General features: G+C 43.7%; 1 protein-coding gene across 1 annotated transcript in view; it reads right to left on the reverse strand.

The window, feature by feature from the left end:
- Window positions 1-22,427, reverse strand: part of SNAPC4 (small nuclear RNA activating complex polypeptide 4) — a 306,571-nt gene that overhangs the window by 219,620 nt on the left and 64,524 nt on the right. Inside the window, exons 6-8 of the mRNA XM_086921023.1 lie at window positions 21,885-21,963; window positions 21,634-21,715; window positions 442-546 (exon numbers count right to left, since the gene is read on the reverse strand). Of these exons, the coding sequence (XP_086777149.1) occupies window positions 442-546; window positions 21,634-21,715; window positions 21,885-21,963 (266 nt within the window). The remainder of the gene's footprint in view (window positions 1-441; window positions 547-21,633; window positions 21,716-21,884; window positions 21,964-22,427) is intronic.

Here is a 22,427-nt window from a genome sequence, read left to right on the forward strand (position 1 = left end):
CGTTAGTTATAAGAATACATGAATTGGACATCAGAGCAGAGTATTGTAAAACAGAACGTCAATTAAAAAATGTGAGCACTGTGAAACAGAATATCATTTGGGCTATTAAGACGGATCCACTAGAACATAAGAACACTGTAAAAAAGAACATAATTTGGAAGATCGGAGCACTGTGAAACAGAGTACCAATTGAAACATCAAAACAATACAAAACAGTTCATTTGGAACATCAAAGCACTGTGAAAGAGAACATAAGTTGGAAGATTTAGCACTGTAAAACAACATATCTAATGGAAGTTCAGGAACATTTATTTCAGTTTCTAAATGTGTTTAGGTAGTTTGAATTCAACTAAACACACAGTCTAGGGGTATTTAAATTAAGGAGGCAGAAAGAAGAAAATGATCAGGTCTTGATATAATAGTGAAAGAAATGTATCTCACTTTATGTCGTCGATTTCTCTCAGGGTTTCACGGATTTGCTTTTCCACAATTTGCTTGCTCATTTCGTCCTTGACTTTTTCCAATTTCTGGGTCAGATATTCATGCCTGTCTCAAGAAAAAGTATGAGTAGACTTTCATTGAAATACAACAAAAAACTAACAAGCATTGATAAAGAAAATAGGTCTAGCTATTTTTAAAGAAGCAATGACATTTCCATAGTCATGCCCTTCAAAAGCTAGAGTAAAGGCTTTCCCTATGGAAGCTACAGTACCATAGGTTGTTACGAAAGGTCCCTCGAGATAGAAACTAGAACTTAATTTTCTTTTTGTATATATAGCACAAACCTAACTCGAAGGTACGGGAGTGCTTTACTTGAGCACCTGTTGCATTACACAATGTAACATTCATTTTTTAAGCCACGGGCACATAAGTGATTTGCCCAGAATCACAGGTAAACATCGTTTACAACGATGTTTTCACAACGCGGTACCTTTACACCGCGGCTGTGACAACGCAAGTCGTTACCACGAATCACAGGATGTTGACCTGGTGCCAGACTCGAACCTGGTTCTCCATATGCAAAGTCGGCAGCACTAGCTGCAGAGCCACATTCTCTCCCTTCTTCGGTAGGCTGGGGCACTTTACGCCCTTACTAGATATCCCCAGGACTTATCTAGCCCCTTTTCATAAAACCGCCTCTGCATTGCAGGCGTACGACATAAGCACAACAGAGGTGCAGGTAGGTTAGTTAATTCAAAAGAAAAGGAGGACCCGGTCACTGTTTTTTATTCTGCTATCTTTTTTATTTGAAGCAGAATCATACACTAAGGTGTTAATCCTTAGATGTATATTTTTATTTTGTTGTGGATAGTTCAGAAAAATACACCGATTTTTACATAATTATGACAGTCCGGAGATTTACTTGCTGTCCTGCACCTAGACAATTATATTTACAAATGACTACAAGACATACATTACTGTGAAAACAAGAAAGAAATTGAACATATTGTAACAATTCAAAACAAAAACATTCAACGAATAAATTGCATTTTTTTTTTAAAGTACCCTGTCCACTGTTTCTGTATCAGGCCACTGAAATACAACAATTATTCTGTGTTTTGGCCTGACAGCGCAAAGGCAAGTGTCGCGATAACATTCAATTATGTTTGGTAATTTGAAAGAAAGCCTTATGCGCAACAAAAAAACATTCGGAATTAAGACGAATGAATAATAATAAGCCAGTAAGCCGACGCGTTTCTGAGCCTGTCTCTCTACTTATTCAGGCTCTTCTTCAGGGCTTCGGGGCTGGGTACCTGTGTGAATATAAGTGAGGGGCATATTTAGTTTGGGACCCTTACCTATGTTGTCACTAGCTTAGTTAAGCCTGCATTGTTATTACCTTATTTCTCAGGTTAACAGTTATCTTTATCGTGTTTCGAATTTCTTGGAGGACTCGTTGTGTTCTGCAATGGAAACAGTGATATAATGTCTGTTTCCTAGTGATATTATGCAACGCTATTTGGTAAGAATCATTATACGCTTCACTCACGTGATTTCCAGGCAGAGCGTTCTCGACTAAGTTGTAGAATTCAGTTTGCTATGTTGTCGCTAAGGCTGCAAAGTTAACAAAAACATTTTTTTAAACATATAATCGTTTTCTTTGGAGCGAAAACTTAACAATGATCGACAGGCAACTGCTTTTATCAGCACTTACTTCTTGGTGTTCAGTTAGGCGCGGAGCGCTTAGTTTCTCAACCGTGGGGCGCCACCTCTTGCTTTAAAATGATGTTTGAGCTGAAAAGTTTAAATTAAGTCGCATTTTAGTAGGGCATATATCTAATCGTTCCTGCGTGTTTTGTGTTTTCAATAGAGTAAAACACCTACTTGGACTCTGTTTCAGGGCGTGCCGAATGCCAAGCCTTTGCTGAACGGGGCGTTACTCGTTTTCTTGTTTGTTCCGTGGGGGCCGTTAGTGCTAAAAATAAACGGAACATAAGTTTTAGGATTTAAGTTGCCACGTTTGTAAATGCTATCGGATTGAAGCGCATACAGTCATTTACCTGTGGAGTCATTGTGAGACGCTGCTGTCTGCTTCGTGGTTTCTCCAGTGAGTGAATGTTCAAGTCACGAGGGAGTTTAAAGCTTGAACATGTGACTTAGTGCTTCTGGGACTTGTAGTCCAGAACGTGCGTAATGATTACTAGATTTATGCGGTGGTCTATGTTACATTCGACCCAGTTACTGGTTCTGGCATTCAGTGTGTTCGTTCAATCCAGCACTCACGCAGTCATATTTTAGAATCAGATACGCTTCCCTTTTTGATAACAGTGCTTCTACATTTCCTCCTCTTGCAGGGACCTTGATTTTCAAATAATTACGTAAACTACATTTTTACTCTTGCAGTTCGTGAATTCCACATGGGTCCATCTGATGTTATGGTGTTCAAAGGTGGAACCTTCGATGGTATTTATACATGAAATGCAATTACCACATTTGTGGTGACCTTTCACCGGGTCTAATTTCCACAATGTAGGTAAATCCCTTTTTGGTTGCGGAATGCCCAGATCCTCTCGAATTATTTGTTGTCCTATATTTTTGTTCTTTTTTAGGGCAAACAAAGGTTTTGGGAACGGAATGTCCAAGTTAGACAACAAATGCCAATTTTTTAAAACTATGGCTTTGAATTTATTAGTAAGTGGGCCGTACGTGGTGACACAAACTAATTGTTCTAATGGTTTTTTCTCCTTTTTTGTTAGCAGCTCTTCTCTGGGCGTGAACCATGCACGTTTGGTGGCATGTTTCAGCATTTTTCTGGGATATCCTCGTTTGGACAATTGGTCACACAATGTCTCTGCATGTATTGTGTAGTCCTCTTTCCTCGAGCAATTGCGCCTAATTCGTAACAATTGGCTGTAGGGTAGGTTGGCTTTCAGGCTTTTAGGATGGGAGCTTTGGTAATGCAGAATTGTGTTTTTGTCAGTCTGTTTTCGATGTAGGGTGGTGGCTAGCTCACCTTCTTGTTGGAACACTTCTACGTCTAAAAAAGTTATCAAAAAGGGAAGCGTATCTGATTCTAAAATATGACTGCGTGAGTGCTGGATTGAACGAATACACTGAATGCCAGAACCAGTAACTGGGTCGAATGTAACATAGACCACCGCATAAATCTAGTAATCATTACGCACGTTCTGGACTACAAGTCCCAGAAGCACTAAGTCACATGTTCAAGCTTTAAACTCCCTCGTGACTTGAACATTCACTCACTGGAGAAACCACGAAGCAGACAGCAGCGTCTCACAATGACTCCACAGGTAAATGACTGTATGCGCTTCAATCCGATAGCATTTACAAACGTGGCAACTTAAATCCTAAAACTTATGTTCCGTTTATTTTTAGCACTAACGGCCCCCACGGAACAAACAAGAAAACGAGTAACGCCCCGTTCAGCAAAGGCTTGGCGTTCGGCACGCCCTGAAACAGAGTCCAAGTAGGTGTTTTACTCTATTGAAAACACAAAACACGCAGGAACGATTAGATATATGCCCTACTAAAATGCGACTTAATTTAAACTTTTCAGCTCAAACATCATTTTAAAGCAAGAGGTGGCGCCCCACGGTTGATAAACTAAGCGCTCCGCGCCTAACTGAACACCAAGAAGTAAGTGCTGATAAAAGCAGTTGCCTGTCGATCATTGTTAAGTTTTCGCTCCAAAGAAAACCGATTATATATTTTTTTAAAAATGTTTGTTAACTTTGCAGCCTTAGCGACAACATAGCAAACTGAATTCTACAACTTAGTCGAGAACGCTCTGGCTGGAAATCACGTGAGTGAAGCGTATAATGATTCTTACCAAATAGCGTTACATAATATCACTAGGAAACAGACATTATATCACTGTTCCCATTGCAGAACACAACGAGTCCTCCAAGAAATTCGAAACAAGATCAAGATAACTGTTAACCTGAGAAATAAGGTAATAACAATGCAGGCTTAACTAAGCTAGTGACAACATAGGTAAGGGTCCCAAACTAAATATGCCCCTCACTTATATTCACACAGGTACCCAGCCCCGAAGCCCTGAAGAAGAGCCTGAATAAGTAGAGAGACAGGCTCAGAAACGCGTCGGCTTACTGGCTTATTATTATTCATTCGTCTTAATTCCGAATGTTTTTTTGTTGCGCATAAGGCTTTCTTTCAAATTACCAAACATAATTGAATGTTATCGCGACACTTGCCTTTGCGCTATCAGGCCAAAACACAGAATAATTGTTGTATTTCAGTGGCCTGATACAGAAACAGTGGACAGGGTACTTTAAAAAAAAAATGCAATTTATTTGTTGAATGTTTTTGTTTTGAATTGTTACAATATGTTCAATTTCTTTCTTGTTTTCACAGTAATGTATGTCTTGTAGTCATTTGTAAATATAATTGTCTAGGTGCAGGACAGCAAGTAAATCTCCGGACTGTCATAATTATGTAAAAATCGGTGTATTTTTCTGAACTATCCACAACAAAATAAAAATATACATCTAAGGATTAACACCTTAGTGTATGATTCTGCTTCAAATAAAAAAGATAGCAGAATAAAAAACAGTGACCGGGTCCTCCTTTTCTTTTGAATTAAATATTGTCCTACCCGGTTACAGTATTGGACAAAACCCCACCTGTATAATGGTAGGTTAGTTAAGGCACCTTAGGGAAAGGAGCTCAGGTATGCTAAGTAAGTTGGTTGGTGATGGTAAGTAAGATATGATAGGCTGGCTAGGTATGGTATATAGGTATGGTAGGTGGGTAAAGTAGGCATTGTAGGTTAGGTATGGGGTGTTAAGTAGATACGATGTTTTAGAAAAAGCACTGTAGGCATGCTGGGTTGGTTGTTGTGGTAGTTATGGCCTGGTAGGTAGGAATTGTTAGTTACATACAGTAGGTTAGGTAGATTTGAAAGGTATAGAAGTGAAAGTATAAGAGGTTATGTCAATTAGGTTAAGTAGAGTAGGATGGCTAGGTATGATAGGTCAGGTGTGACAGGTAGTTATAGTTGGCCAGATATGTTAGTTATATCAGGTAAAGTTGTAAATAGGAATGGCAGGCAGGTATCTTAGTTTGGGTATAGTAGGTAGGCAGCTATGGTAGGTATGTATGGCTAGTAAGTAGGAAGGTTTGTTAGGTTAGGTATGATAGGTTAGGGATAGAAGTTAAGGTAGGTAAGTTATAGGTAAATGCCAGCTGAGATAAATTAGGCTATGTGTGGAAGGTATAGTAAGCAAGAATGGTAGGTATTGCACGTTGATTTCGTAGCTATGGTAGTAGGTAAGCTAGGTCAGTTCTGGTAAGTAGGTTAGGTATGGTACACAGGTATGGCAGGTGACATGGTAAGTTAGGTATTGTAAGTATATTAGGTTTCATAAGGTAGTCGGGTATGGTAGGTTAGGTATGGTAGACAGTATGGCAATTTGACTTGGTAAGTTAGGTATGGTAGGAATAGTAGGTTACAAATGGTCGGAATGATAGACACATAAATCAGGTTGATATGGTCAGCTACTTATGGTAGCTATAGAAGTTATGTTAGGTAGCTAGGTATCGTCGGTTAGGTATGGTAGACCGGAATGGCAGGTTGATATGGTTATATAGGTAGGGTACGTATAGTAAGTTACATATAGTAGATATGTATTGTAGGTATGGTAGACATGTAAGGTGGGTTGATCTGGTAACCTACGGTAGATAAGAAGTTACAGAAGATACTTATAAGGTAAGTAGGCATGGTAGGTTAGGCATGGTAGATGTTGATATGATAAGCTAGGGATGGTAAGTATAGTAGGTTACAAATGATAGGTATGGCAGACAGGTACGCCAGGTTAATATGGTAAGTTGGTAAGGTACGTATAGTAGGCTACATATGGTTGATATGGTAGACATGTAAGGAAGGTTGATATGGTCAGCTAGGTACGGTATGTAAATGTACATGTATTTATATAGCGCAAATCACTGACCGAGGTCGGTATCTAAGCGCTAGCTTAGGGAACCCGTCCTGGTATTCCCCTGTGAGATAACCCCGGCAGGGTATCCACAAGGTGAAAGCCAGGCATCCCGCCGCGAGGGGCCGTTGTGGAGATTAAGCAAGCTATTGCCCAGAGTCGCAGAGTGTGAACCCGTGAGTCGAGAAGGCACCGGAGCGAGAATTATCGAGTCTGTGGAATTTTTTTTAGCCCAAGACCCGCCGAGGCGGGGAATTGAACCCTGGTCCAGGGCCCATCTCAGCTTCCGGGTCTGCCGCCTCTAACCCCTGAGCCACACTTCTCCATAGTAGGTTACATTTGGTAGGTATGTATTGTAGGTACGGTAGACATGTAATGCGGATTGATTTGGTAACCTAGATATGGTGCTGTAGAAGTTACTTAAGGTAGGTAGGCATGTTAGGTTAGGCATGGTAGATGTTTATATGGTACTCTATGTATGGTAAGTATAGTGGGTTATATATAGTAGGTATGTATGGGTGGTTAGGTATGGTAGCTATCTATAGCGAGTACTAAATAGGGGTGAAATTTAATAATAAAGTCATCTTCTCAAATCTAAAATGATTAGATGTATTCATTTCACCAGTGCTTGTGAAAACGTAACAGTATCAACAAAGGCAAAAGGCAGCAGGGCAAATGACAACTGCACCGCCTGGGCTAGTCACGAAAAGTACATTTAGTGCGTATTGCCCACCTCAAATGGTCAGCTGCCACATGACCACAAATCGATTCAAGAGAAAAGGCTGATGGGAAGCAACACACAGAATCAACACATTACAGTGCACAGAAAGCAAAGTTCATTCTGCAGACATTGTGAGTTTTTGTTGCCAGTCTTTATTTTTCAAAAGTCCTTTGTATACATGTGGAAAACAGCCAACGCATTTCACCCTTCACAAGGACTTCTTCAGGGCAAAATAAGGTAACCAGATTTGTGGATCAGTGTATTGACTTCAGCAAAGAGTAACATTGCAAAACGTCCCTGCGCCTGAACGTTGACTCCACAAATGAGGCCTCAAGCCGGTGAGGAGAACCCTTGTGTCTTCAGTCCAATCAAAACGTTTGTTGCCTCCAAACGGCAAAGAAATAACTCCTAAGGTGTTAGTAAGCCTCCAGTATAGTCAGTAATAAATTCAACTCAACGAGCCATTAAAAGAGTGGCAATGTTAAAAAAGCGGGCCCAGCTTGTAAGTCTTTGCACTGTTTATACGCTGGCCTTCTACACACACACAAAGCTTGATGTAACACTCACACCAATGAGTTGTTGTCCAGCTACAATTAGGGGTGTCCCATAACTTTTGTTTGTTGGAGACAGGCCCGTTTTAATTCAGTACTAAAAAAAAAATACCTCTAGTGACGTGACAAAACATTACTTTTTCTGGCATGAAAATAAACCCTGGATGTAGTTCGCGTACTAGCGCTACGCGTAGCTACGCAAAGTGCTCTTCGCACTACGCAAGCTATGCATAGCTACGCGAACTACGTAGTGCGGTAGGGAAAATGCTGTTTGCAATGATTGCACAGTGCCGGATGCTTGTCCGCACTGTGCAATTATTGCAAACGGCATCTTGCACAGTGCAAGCGGTCGTTTTCTGCCGCTTGAGTAGATTTGTACTCGAGCTGAAGTTTTCTCAACGCGGACAGGTAATTTCTCATTGCGGTAGCGAGCATATGCGACCACTCGCAATGAGAAACCGGACCTCCCCGCGTTGAGAATCTCGCCGGGAGGTTTATTTTCCACGCGATCGTCAACTTGATGTTGCTATTCGCAAACGAGGAAAAAGTCTCGCCGGGATATTGATTTTGTTCGCTCGCGGTCGCCAACTTGACGTTGAGTACCGTGAGCAAGCAAAAAATGCCTGCTATGTGTTTTTGCACTGTGCTACGTGCAATTCGCGTAGCGCATAGTAGCACAAACTACGCATGCTCCGCGAGCGTAGCATAGTCCTACGCCCAGGGTTAATAAAAATCTGTTCACTTCCATAGAGACACTTAGGGAGATTCTCTCCCTAAATACTTCTGTACCATTTTTGTATTTGTTTTCTCCACAAATAAAAGGTAGCTTTGCCTACACGATATAGAATTATATCAAAAGTTAATCACAATTCCTAGTTATATAAAATTTGATTTAACTTATAAATCATTAAGAGCAACTGATTTAACCTGGCTAGGTATCTAAGATACATGATTTGCTGAGCTAATGTAGTAAATCGACCAGTTAATTCCCCAGTTCCAATGCTGAAAAACTCTTACATTTTCAACTATAGAAATTTAGCCTGAAAAAGGCCAACTTTTTAAATAGTCTTTGTAGTATTTACAATTAATCAAAAACTATGCTAACAGGTTGTAATGTATTACGTTCCTTGGTCTATCATTAAATACTTCGATTACTCAGTAATCAGAAGTCATTCCTTTCCAAACAAGTAAAATTAACAGCCAAGCAAACCACCATGTTTACATGTAGAAAGGGAATGCCTAGACTAATTCACCTGTCACCTCCAGGAACACTATTTCAAGTAAGAATCAAATAACTTGTGCACATTTAGCATTAGTGTGCATCCATTTCTGGCCTGGTGCTGGTAGGTGCGAGTCAAGTCAAGTCAAGTCAAGTGATTTATATAGCGCGCTACATACCCAGAGGGTCTGAAGGCGCTTGAGGAGGGGAGGGGAATTACTTGTCGAATATCCAGGTTTTAAGTTGCTTTCTGAATGTAAGGTGGTTCTGAGTGAGGCGAAGGTGAGTGGGAAATGAGTTCCAGGTTTTAGCTGCCAGGTAGGAGAAGGATCTGCCTCCCATGGTGGTTTTGTTGATGCGGGGTACAGTTGCCAGGGCTTGGTTGGAGGATCGTAGGAGGCGGGAGGGGGTGTAGAAGGAAAGTCGTGAGTTGAGGCATTCGGGTCCAAGTTCGTAGAGTGCTTTGTGTGCGTGAGTTAGGAGGCGGAAAGTAATTCTCTTGTTAACGGGGAGCCAGTGGAGGTTTTTCAGGTGTCCAGAGATGTGGTCTTTACGCGAGATGTCTAGTATGAGTCTGGCTGAGGCATTCTGGATGCGTTGGAGTTTTTTTGGAGTTTTGCAGTGGTACCGGCGTATAGGGTGTTTCCGTAGTCCAGGCGGCTCGTGACCAGAGCGTGGGTGACCGTTTTTCTGGTTTCGGTGGGGATCCAGCGAAATGTTTTTTTGAGCATGCGAAGAATATTGAAGCAAGAAGATGAGACGGCGTTGACTTGTCTGTTCATAGAGAGTGAGGAGTCCAGGATGATACCTAAGTTCCGTGCGTGGTCCGTCGGGACAGGTGCTTTTCCGAGGGCCTCTGGCCACCAAGAGTCGTCCCAGGCGGAGGGGGAGGTACCAAGGATGAGGACTTCAGTTTTGTCGGAGTTCAGTTTTAGACGGCTGTACTTCATCCACTCGGCTACTTCTTTCATTCCTTCATGAAGGTTGGTTTTGGCGGTGTTAGGGTCTTTGGTGAGTGATAATATTAGTTGAGTGTCATCAGCGTAGGAGATGATGTTGAGGTTATGTTGGCGTGCGATGGCCGCGAGGGGGCTCATGTATACGTTGAAGAGGGTGGGACTGAGTGAGGATCCTTGTGGCACGCCGCAGATGACTTCTGTAGCTTCTGATTTGAATGGTGGGAGGCAGACTCTCTGGGTTCTTCCGGCGAGGAACGAGGTGATCCACTCCAGTGCTTTTCCTTGGATTCTGATGTTTCTGAGGCGTTGTATTAAGATGCTATGACAAACTGTGTCAAAGGCTGCGGAGAGGTCGAGGAGCATGAGGGCGACCGTGTCTCCGTTGTCTAGCAGAGTTCTAATGTCGTCAGTTGCTGCGATGAGTGCGGTCTCAGTGCTGTGTTTGGCTCTGAAGCCGGATTGTGAGGAGTCGAGGGATTTGTTGGTTTCGAGGAAGGCGGCGAGCTGGGTGTTGACAGCTTTCTCGATGACTTTGGCCGGGAATGGAAGGAGCGAGATGGGGCGGTAGTTTTTGAGTTCGGTGGGGTCAGCTGTGGGTTTTTTCAGAAGGGCGCCGAGTTCGGCGTGTTTCCAGCTATCTGGGAAGGTGGCGGAGGTGAGGGAGCAGTTGATGACATCTCGGAGGTGGGGTGCGATGATGGAGTCTGCTTTGTTGAAGATGTGGTGAGGGCAAGGGTCTGTGGGGGATCCTGAGTGGATGGAGTTCATTAGGCGGATGGTGTCCTCAGTGGAGATTGGGTTCCAGTCATTGAGGATGTTCAAGGGGGGTGGGGGTCCTGCAGAAGGTTGGGTGGGTTGGTCTACGGGCCTGTTGTCGAAGCTGTTGTGGATGTCAGCAATCTTGTTGTAGAAGAACGAAGCTAGGGAGTCGCAGAGGGCTTGAGAGGGGGTGATGTCGTTGGAGTTGGCTGAGGGGTTAGTGAATTCCTTGACGATGTTGAATAGTTCCTTGCTGTTGTGGGCGTTGCTATCTAGTCGGTCCTTGAAAGCGGCTTTCTTGGCATTCCTGATCAGTTGGTGGTGTATACGGGTGGCGTTTTTGAAGGCGTCCTTGGTGCTGTTGTTAGGGTCTTTTTTCCAGGCCTTCTCAAGGGAGCGACAGAGTTTCTTAGATTTCTTAAGATCATCGTTGAACCAGGAGGCCTTCCTGCTGCCTAGTTTGGTATGACTTTTTTTCAGAGGTGCTAGGATGTCGGCACTGTTGGATAGCCATTGGGTGAGGTTAATGGCTGCTTGGTCGGGGTTTGAGGAGTGGGCAGGGAGATTTTGAAGAAGCGATGAGGCGATCTGGTCGATGGTGATTTTGTTCCAGTTTCTTCGCAGTGTAGGTTGAGGATGGTTGTTTGTTGTGGTCTTGTTGTAGGTGAAGTGAACGCAGCTGTGGTCCGTCCAAAGGAGAGCAGTGGTGTGGCTGAAGGAGACATGTTTGCTGGAGGTGAAGATGGGGTCGAGTGTGTGGCCTGCGATGTGGGTGGGGGTAGTGACAAGTTGTTTAAGTCCGAGGTTGGCGAGATTGTCCAGAAGGGTGGTAGCGCTGCGGTCGTTGTTCTTTTCAAGGTGAAAGTTGAGGTCTCCCAAGAGAATGTAATCCTCGGAGGGGAGGGCGTGTGGGGTGATGAAGTCTGTGATGTCCTCACTGAATTGTGCACGGGGTCCTGGTGGCCTGTAGAGGAGGGTGCCTCTGAGTGTGATATGAGAGTCCATCACAAAATGGTTAATGAAAGCAAGAGAGTATGCCAGGCTGAAAAACTGGAGATGGCTCAGCCTTCAAACTGGAGATGGACCAGCCTTCAAACTGGAGATGGACCAGCCTTCAAAAGGAAATCTTTAAAGGCGCTCTGGGCAAAAATCCTGACCAGCATTCAGAGAGACCCCCTTGTAAACCTGTGAAGATTTAAGGACCTCTATTAACAACCTGGCAGGTGCCATGTTACTCCTTAGTATGCTGTCATTTCTCCTCTTGACAGAAATGTGTGATAGGCACTGCTAGAAGCAGACTGGAAGCTTTAAGCTTATCCAGAGCTATAGGAAGGGACACTGGAAGTATGCGATTGTGTGGCCACTGCGTTTTTTTAACATAATTATAGGTTTACCGCATTTGCCACATAATCCATCCTTTGCTGAAAAATATGAAGATTTTTCTTTTTAGAAAAACTGATTTCTAGCTCAAACGTTTCCAAAGTAACAAAAAACGCAGCTATGCGTGTTGTAGCGCGGTGGAAGGCCCTTTGGAAAGGTTAACTGGTCACTTATTTCTATATTAGGGTGTGTAACTGGTGCTAATCAGGTGCAACTAATACCCAGACAGGGTTACAAGCATAAACACGACAAAATAATGAAATAATACATCACAAAATGTGGCGCATAATGCTGCATAATTGTAGGTTTTAAGGGGAAAAAATAGTTTCTATCTCAAATTGAGCACAAATTATGAAAATCGCTGTGCACGTCTCTCACCACCATGCAGTACACTTACTAAAAGTTAACTGGTCACCTTTTGGCTGTCGCATTAAGCTATTTGAAAAGGTGACAATTTGATGCAATTACGTGAAATTTCCGATAAAATACACAAGACGAGCTTTTGAAAGCAGCAGGAAACAAATATTAAACGCATAATGTAAATTAATGTAATTAGATGGTAAAAATGATTCATTTTTGTCGTGAAAATGTTTTGTTTTGCAACTCACATAAATGCATGTTTACAAAGATGCTGCTCTAGAATAGATTTCACCACAGTGAATTTTTTGAAGGTTCACTATTAACAATACTAAAGCGCCCCCTAGTGAAAGATGTACCTAATAAACATGAACGTCCATATAGTTCTTCACGGTTTGAGATCGGGTCAAAGGCTACTGTAGGAATACATGGTAAATCCGAAACTAACAAGCATTGGTAGCCAATAGGTCTCGCTTTTGGGACCTTGTGAGTATTTAGCCATACAGCACATTATCCTGGATGCTACAGCATCTACTGTTCTTTAACATGGAAGCTTTGACACTAATAGGCACATTATAGCACTGCATTGAGAAATAGTTAGTTAAAGTGTTATTTTTGTACAACTAGTAGTCTGAAGTCATATCAGGAAGTGCATTTTACACGCGATGATGTAGAAAAAAAGTTTTAGTGAAATAAATAACTCGCCTGATAACACAATTTGAGCGAGGAAGTCACAATGCATGCAGGTTTTCTGGTTTCACTTAGTACAACTCATACAATAAATGGGTATCAATGTGTCTTTCCTTACGCTAAGGTTTGTTTTTTATCTTAGTGCACTTTTCAAAATACAGTAGAAACTCAACCGGAAGGTTATAGGAGCACCAATTCCATTACATAAACACCCTTTGCAACTCTGAAGAATGCCCTCAAGCGATGCATTTTAATTTTAAAGTGCTTCATTGCCTTATAAGGGTAATTTAGAAACACAAAAATAAAATACCACGTTCCAAGCGGCACAAGCCATTCAGTATGTGTACCTGCAAAGGTACAGGAAGCTTGCTCATGGTGTGAAAGACTGGAGCCTCCAACCCCCTTTTCTGTTTTTTGTAATTTTATTTACAGTAAGCTCTACCATTCAAGGTTCGTTGCATCTTCCTTCTGCTCCTCGTTTAAAAAGCACATGTAGTTAATGATGTCCCTAATAAGAGGCGTGTTTCCCAAGCAGGAGGCGTTTTACACTCCTCTCTGTGTTCTGGAAGCTTTTCTTTTCTAGTAGTGCTGATTTCACATAAAATATACCCTCATGATTAAAAAACAGGTGAAGGGATAACATCATTGGTGGAGGGTAAGTAAGAGGTTGGAGGCTGATGGCAGGGAGGTGGAAGTGCTGCTGTGTGTGATCAATGGCAAAAACAACAAGTGATGGACCGAATGTGGATCAATGTCACACATTCCCCCAGTCAAAAGATCTGGGCCCAAATCCATCGTTTTTTTGCACTCCACACCACCCTGGGTTAGACAATGGCGATATGCAAATCAGCTCTGACCCTGTTGCCCCATGGGAACAGTCCAGTCCGAACTACAAAAGCCATGTCCTTCTCAGAACGGAATCAAGCATCCGAGGACCGGACCGGTTTCGAGGTAACACCTCTCATCAGCCCTGCTAGCTTGACTCCAAGTGGTGTGGAGTGCCTGGGACCCACGTCTGGGCATCCCCAGCGCACTTAGGGCGGCAATTGCAAAAACAACAAGTGATGGACCGAATGTGGATCAATGTCACACATTCCCCCAGTCAAAAGATCTGGGCCCAAATCCATCGTTTTTTTGCACTCCACACCACCCTGGGTTAGACAATGGCGATATGCAAATCAGCTCTGACCCTGTTGCCCCATGGGAACAGTCCAGTCCGAACTACAAAAGCCATGTCCTTCTCAGAACGGAATCAAGCATCCGAGGACCGGACCGGTTTCGAGGTAACACCTCTCATCAGCCCGGCTAGCTTGACTCCAAGTGGTGTGGAGTGCCTGGGACCCACGTCTGGGCATCCCCAGCGCACTTAGGGCGGCAATTGCAAAAACAACAAGTGATGGGCCGAATGTGGATCAATGTCACACATTCCCCCAGTCAAAAGATCTGGGCCCAAATCCATCGTTTTTTTGCACTCCACACCACCCTGGGTTAGACAATGGCGATATGCAAATCAGCTCTGACCCTGTTGCCCCATGGGAACAGTCCAGTCCGAACTACAAAAGCCATGTCCTTCTCAGAACGGAATCAAGCATCCGAGGACCGGACCGGTTTCGAGGTAACACCTCTCATCAGCCCGGCTAGCTTGACTCCAAGTGGTGTGGAGTGCCTGGGACCCACGTCTGGGCATCCCCAGCGCACTTAGGGCGGCAATTGCAAAAACAACAAGTGATGGACTGAATGTGGATCAATGTCACACATTCCCCCAGTCAAAAGATCTGGGCCCAAATCCATCGTTTTTTTGCACTCCACACCACCCTGGGTTAGACAATGGCGATATGCAAATCAGCTCTGACCCTGTTGCCCCATGGGAACAGTCCAGTCCGAACTACAAAAGCCATGTCCTTCTCAGAACGGAATCAAGCATCCGAGGACCGGACCGGTTTCGAGGTAACACCTCTCATCAGCCCGGCTAGCTTGACTCCAAGTGGTGTGGAGTGCCTGGGACCCACGTCTGGGCATCCCCAGCGCACTTAGGGCGGCAATTGCAAAAACAACAAGTGATGGACCGAATGTGGATCAATGTCACACATTCCCCCAGTCAAAAGATCTGGGCCCAAATCCATCGTTTTTTTGCACTCCACACCACCCTGGGTTAGACAATGGCGATATGCAAATCAGCTCTGACCCTGTTGCCCCATGGGAACAGTCCAGTCCGAACTACAAAAGCCATGTCCTTTTCAGAACGGAATCAAGCATCCGAGGACCGGACCGGTTTCGAGGTAACACCTCTCATCAGCCCGGCTAGCTTGACTCCAAGTGGTGTGGAGTGCCTGGGACCCACGTCTGGGCATCCCCAGCGCACTTAGGGCGGCAATTGCAAAAACAACAAGTGATGGACCGAATGTGGATCAATGTCACACATTCCCCCAGTCAAAAGATCTGGGCCCAAATCCATCGTTTTTTTGCACTCCACACCACCCTGGGTTAGACAATGGCGATATGCAAATCAGCTCTGACCCTGTTGCCCCATGGGAACAGTCCAGTCCGAACTACAAAAGCCATGTCCTTCTCAGAACGGAATCAAGCATCCGAGGACCGGACCGGTTTCGAGGTAACACCTCTCATCAGCCCGGCTAGCTTGACTCCAAGTGGTGTGGAGTGCCTGGGACCCACGTCTGGGCATCCCCAGCGCACTTAGGGCGGCAATTGCAAAAACAACAAGTGATGGACCGAATGTGGATCAATGTCACACATTCCCCCAGTCAAAAGATCTGGGCCCAAATCCATCGTTTTTTTGCACTCCACACCACCCTGGGTTAGACAATGGCGATATGCAAATCAGCTCTGACCCTGTTGCCCCATGGGAACAGTCCAGTCCGAACTACAAAAGCCATGTCCTTCTCAGAACGGAATCAAGCATCCGAGGACCGGACCGGTTTCGAGGTAACACCTCTCATCAGCCCGGCTAGCTTGACTCCAAGTGGTGTGGAGTGCCTGGGACCCACGTCTGGGCATCCCCAGCGCACTTAGGGCGGCAATTGCAAAAACAACAAGTGATGGACCGAATGTGGATCAATGTCACACATTCCCCCAGTCAAAAGATCTGGGCCCAAATCCATCGTTTTTTTGCACTCCACACCACCCTGGGTTAGACAATGGCGACAGGTGAAGGGATAACATCATTGGTGGAGGGTAAGTAAGAGGTTGGAGGCTGATGGCAGGGAGGTGGAAGTGCTGCTGTGTGTGATCAATGGGGTGGGAGGGCTGGGTGCTATTAAAGGGACTGGCACTGAGCCATGATGCATCTACTGCAAGTCTGAGCTCCTGCACTCCAAAAGCTAAGGAAATTGGAAAATATTTGGAGAAGCAGACAACTGAGGGGAGCAAGAGGGTGAGAGAGGGAGGGAGGGAGGAAAGGAGGCAGCACAAGTAATGGCCACACTCGAGAACAAGCCACGGTTACTGTAACTATTGGCACTATACACAACAGGAGTTTGTAGGAGAGACCTAAAAAGGGGTAGGACTAATGGGGAAAGGAACAATAATGAGCAGAGTTCTGAGGGCCTAACAACTAAATAGTAGCACTGTAGGGCTATGATCAATAAGAAGCAGCACCGTGAGTCACTGATTATTAAGGCACATGTAATAGGAGTGTAGAGATGCAGGGTATAACTGAGAAGGATAAACACTGCGTGGCCAGAATAAATAAGCGGTACAAAAGGGGGTGGTGATGGACGGAGCATCTGAATCAATCAAACACTCACACCCAGTCAAAAGATCTGGGTTTAATCCATCACCGTTCTTTAGCCCACTCTGCCACCCCAGTTCAGACATGGCTATATGCAAAACAGTCTGACCCTGTGCCTCATGGGAACAGTCCAGCCCGAACTGCCAAGCCATGTCTTCCCAGGACCGGAAACAAGCTTCCGGGGACCGGTTTCTGGCATTCCAGCCGTCTTCAGCCCGGCTTGCTTGAATCCAGTGGCAAAGTGAGCAAGGGACTCACGTCTGAGCATACCCTGCCACACTTATGGCGGCCAAAAGCGGTACAAAAGGGGGTGGTGATGGACGGAGCATCTGATTCAATCAAACACTCACACCCAGTCAAAAGATCTGGGTTTAATCCATCACCGTTCTTTAGCCCACTCTGCCACCCCAGTTCAGACATGGCTATATGCAAAACAGTCTGACCCTGTGCCTCATGGGAACAGTCTAGCCCGAACTGCCATGCCATGTCTTCCCTGGACCGGAAACAAGCTTCCGAGGACCGGTTTCTGGCATTCCAGCCGTCTTCAGCCCGGCTTGCTTGAATCCAGTGGCAAAGTGAGCAAGGGACTCACGTCTGAGCATACCCTGCCACACTTATGGCGGCCAAAAGCTCATTGCACCATCAGGATTCAAGCAAGCCGGGCCGAAGACGGCTGAAATGCCAGAAACCGGTCCCTGGAAGCTTGTTTCCTTCCCAGTGAAAGAATTGGCTTGGTAGTTTGGTTTGCCCTGTTCCCATGATGCACTGGGCCAGGGACAGACTAATTTGCATATAGCCAGGTTCTGAGCTGGGATGGTGCAGTGAGCTAAAAAACGGTGTTGGATTAAGCCCTGATCTCTTGACTGGGTGAGAGTATTCTGCTTAATTCAGAAACTCTGTCCATCACCACCCCCTGCAGAATAAATAAGCAGCAGAACTGTGCAGGTCATGATGAAATAGGCATATTATTTTGTTAAATGCTTAATAAAGGCGGTACTGTGGGGTCGCCAAAACTAGTCTCCAAATCTCAGCAGGACATTTTAAATTGCCAACTTTTCAGCTGTCAATCGCCTCTAGCCAGAAGGTAAAAACAGTAGGGTTCCTTCCAAATGCGCCCAGTAACATACAAGATTGAATTGTTTATGCAAGCTCACCTGATGTTCTGCCATGATATATTGCTACTCTGACTGAATTTAATGTTCCAAAGATAATTTATTAATCCAAAGTGAAAGTAAACAGTTCCGACCTTGTTACAGTCATCCACTCTGGCAACATTGAAACACAGACCAGTAGTAACTCAACTTCTAAGGTGTATAAGACTTTAACCACTGGGTGTTACATTAACAATGTAGTAAACACCATACAAATTACGAATTTAAACAGCAAAAGCTGTACCTCATAATAAAGTCAAGCTATTGTAAAGCTGCCTCTTGATAGCATGGGCTCCTGCCAGGCCCCTTGAATTCACTCCAAGGTGGGTGCCCTCCCGCTGCAGTGACTGAGCTGGTGGGCCGGAAGCAGCTGCGTCAGCACACTCAGAATGTAGCGCAATCAATGCTGCTTTGCAGAGACATGTGAGTTCACTTCATTTTCAGGCAACTTCTGTCTGAAGGTATGGATAGTAATGTAGACTAGTTTTAGGACTACGGCTGCTGCCTGGCACCATTGGCCACTGGATGACGACATGTGTGGCATTACATTTGGCTGATACTTGAGCAGTAAATAAACAAGATAAGGACATGATTTACAGCTCTCGGCTGAGCATGTACGGAAAGGCAAACATGTTGTGCCCGAGAGCAGCCCGCAGACCTGCAGAGGCAAGTCTGGACTGCCATTGCGTGCCGGGCACCCTCAGAAAACAGCATGCAAATGTGACAAGAAAAGAACAATATTTACAGGCCTGCTACACCACTATCCAAGTGCTCATTTACCGCACATAGGAAAGGGGGGGGGGACAGTTGAAGCAGTGAGGGCGTTGTGGGACATTACAGCCACGTTTACAGAGCTTGTAGCTCGGAGCCACTGAATACATCAAGCATTCGTGTGAAATGTTCTTAGAGAAGGGAAAAGCAGTCCCTAAAAGATGCTAATATTGGAACAAGTGGAAGGGTATAAGTAATGCAACGCTGCTCCGTGAGAGTGAACAACCCATGAAAAGGAGGGACAAATAGGAAAGACTAACCACTTGGAAGAAAGGATTTTTACAGGACATTGAAACAAACAAATAAAAACCAATGGGCAGACTTGAAGCCCACAAGCTATATACAACAGGTCTTCGAAGGTCAACCTTAAAACAAGTTTGAGGACAGAACAGGGTTGTGCCAAATAAATGAGGTGCACCTTAAATAACAAGAAGTGCGTTTGCTCAGGCTTATTGTACGCCACTTTTATAAGTTTTAATTTACTTTTAGAAGCAGAAAGGCCACGGTTTATAAACGTTGCCCTTGCATGAAAAAAATAGTGTTTGTTGGTGAATAACATTTTGAATAGGATCTGATGAATGTGTACAGATTTCTCGTGAAACCTATGCATTTTTTACAGTGCAGGGATCCCTTCTCCATGGTGAAAAGGCTATCACTAAACTATTGTTAACTCTATAATTGCATAATGTGCTCCATACACTGCATTTCCTTGCCCCATAATTTAGTCAGCCCTGACACACAAATCTATAGTTAACTGCCACTTAATTCCAGTTGCCCTGCTTCTAGGCACTATGTAAGTCAGCATGTCGTTGAAACTGGGCTTCAGGTTCAAAGTCCAGTCTGAAATATGGATGAAAAAAAAGTATGCCTGCAAGAAAATAACTTCAGTGGAGACAATAATCAAATAGCAGTATCCAGCCCGGTTGCAAAACTGGCCACTGTAAAAGTAAGACGGACTCAAAGCAGTCATTGGCAGGTCAGTTTCCATCAACAAATTTGGGGACATTCGGGTGTGGAATTTAGTGTTTTTATGTCACATGACAAGCCACAGTCATGAGGTGAGCACGCGCCCAGAAAGAGGTTTGGCAGTCTTGATGGCACTTGATGGAAAATAAAATTATATAAATATATATATATATATATGACGAACGATAACTGACGAAGGCGTACCACCGAAACGCGTCTTTATCCTTAACTTGTGTGCAATAAAATCCGGCTGGATTTGACCCCCGTGAGTGTAGTCTTTTTGTTTACACTGAATCTCATATATATATATATATATATATATATATATATATATATATATTCACTCAAAGTTCAACAAATGATGGCACTCCACTCAGGAGATCCTTAAACAGCATTTATTTTAGGCTGTGAAGACCTACGCGTTTCGAACGTGTCGTTCTTGATCACGGTAGTAGTTTAAACTACTACCGTGATCAAGAACGACACGTTCGAAACGCGTAGGTCTTCACAGCCTAAAATAAATGCTGTTTAAGGATTTCCTGAGTGGAGTGCCATCATTTGTTGAACTTTGAGTGAATAAATTACGGGATCCTGCCTTGGTCCCGTTGTTTGGCACCAGCTCCATTGCGCTCCCCCTGCGACGAGGCAAGTTGCGAGTACATATATATATATATTCATATGGTAAGGGTATTTTCTTGGGTGAAGGGGTGGGTAGGGGCATAGGATATTAAGGGTATTTATAGGGTATGGGATGAGTAGGGGTATAGGACGGTGAGGGTGTTTTAGGCGATAGGAGTGTAGTGTGGTAAAGGCACGATTATGATTTGGGGTAGGCAAGGTTAAGGCTATTTGTAGGGTTGAGAGTCGGTATGGGTGCTAAGGGTATTTTTAGGGCTTAGGGACTTTAGGAGTAGGCAAGGTTATCGGACGGTAAAGGTATTTAAAAAACGGGGGATGTGCGGTTACCCTTCCATTAAGATAAAATATATATAGTTCAGCTAAAAATGGGGGTGGGGGGGGGGGCGGTAGGTCTTCCCTAAATAAGAAAAATAAATAAACTTAATTTTAAATTTTATATATATATATATATATATATATATATATATATATATATATATATATATATATATATATATGTATGTGTGTGTGTGTGTGTGTATGTATATCAGGGGGTGTGCATCTATATATATATCTATATTTATATATACATTCTCTCTCTCTTTTGCTATATATATGTATAGATTTACACACACACAGCTGTAGGAGAGCAAGTGGGCAAGCAACAAGAGGGAAGTGCAGGCGCACATGGCCGTGGCTGTGGTGCACAGAGGACCTTTATTGCTGTTCAAAAGAAAAAAAATATTACAGGGAACATTGATCCGGGTCCGTACAGATCTGCATTAGCTTGGTCGCTGAGTAGAGTGGCACATTGGGCAAAAACCAATGTGTTAGAATGATACCCCAAGCAATTGTCAATGGTCAGACTATTTGCATTTGTCGCATCATCTTTTGGGCGCTTGACGGCCATTAGTATGCATGAAAATCTGAGAATAGTACAGCTTTCTAAGCCTTCTATTGCCAATATTTCTGAATTCCAAGAAGCACATTTACTCTGTGTATGTGTATATGTATGTATACATATATGCATATAATTTTGAGTTCCTGATCTAAAAAATAACAATTTAAAACCTCCTATTTAAATGAGGATAAGAAAAACCAACAAAGACATACCAGACCCGACTCAGGACCCCCAGATATAACTTTTGAGCCTAGAATGCATTTATTGGGGGGGTGTCAAACCATAAATGTCTCTCCCTATGCCCCTGGTTTCACGATCATGTGTCCAATGTATGCGATATTACAATAGGGCGCATTAGTGTGCACTGCAAACACACATACTCATTGAAGATTGTGGTTTGCTGAGTCAAATTTGTCTCTTACTTACTTGAACAATTTGGGCTGCAGTAAATGCTGCAAACTGTCGCTCAGCACAGAGTCCTTCAAAAGTGTCTTTTCTCTGGTTTTCCCTGTGAAACATGGATGTATATGAAATAAAATTACAAAAAATCATCAAAATTATACGTTCAAAATTTCAGAAAGTGTTAGTATGGTGGGAGGCTACAGAAATTGGTGAGTATATTAATTATACATAAATAATTCATGTGTTGAGGAAAGATGAGGTACTCAGAGGCTTACATTTTGCTACGTTAACTTCTTGAAAGGACTTGATGCATTGGGCAGCCTTCTCTCTGGTATCTTGGTTGGCAGGAGGACCCTGTTGAGATGAGACTCTGTAAGCACTTATCATAGCTCTGCTTGAAAATACGATTCCACCATCCATCTGGTCCATGCCACATGCCATGAACCCAATTTACCACCCATCCCATATGCCCATCACACCCCACAGGCATGAACAGTGCACTCTACTTGCCCACCCACAAACTGTGAACAATAAACCTTAGCACACCTCCAACGCTTTTCATTCTATTTCCAACACACTCCCAGCTTTGTGGAACAAACTGGCCCCAGAACTAAGGAAGGAATGCAATCTGTTATCCTTTGGAAAAAAGTTAAAAACTGTATTGTTCAAGCAAGCATGGAGCAGCCTATAGGCGCACTGCTACGATCAAGTAAATGCCAAACCCCACTACGTAATCTGGACAAACAGCGCTTAGAGACCCCGGTGGTTATAACGCGCTATACAAGTTAAATAAATAAATAAATAAATATGGATCACCC

This window comes from Lissotriton vulgaris, chromosome 5, assembly GCF_964263255.1.
Source record: "Lissotriton vulgaris chromosome 5, aLisVul1.2, whole genome shotgun sequence".
NCBI lineage: Eukaryota > Metazoa > Chordata > Amphibia > Caudata > Salamandridae > Lissotriton > Lissotriton vulgaris.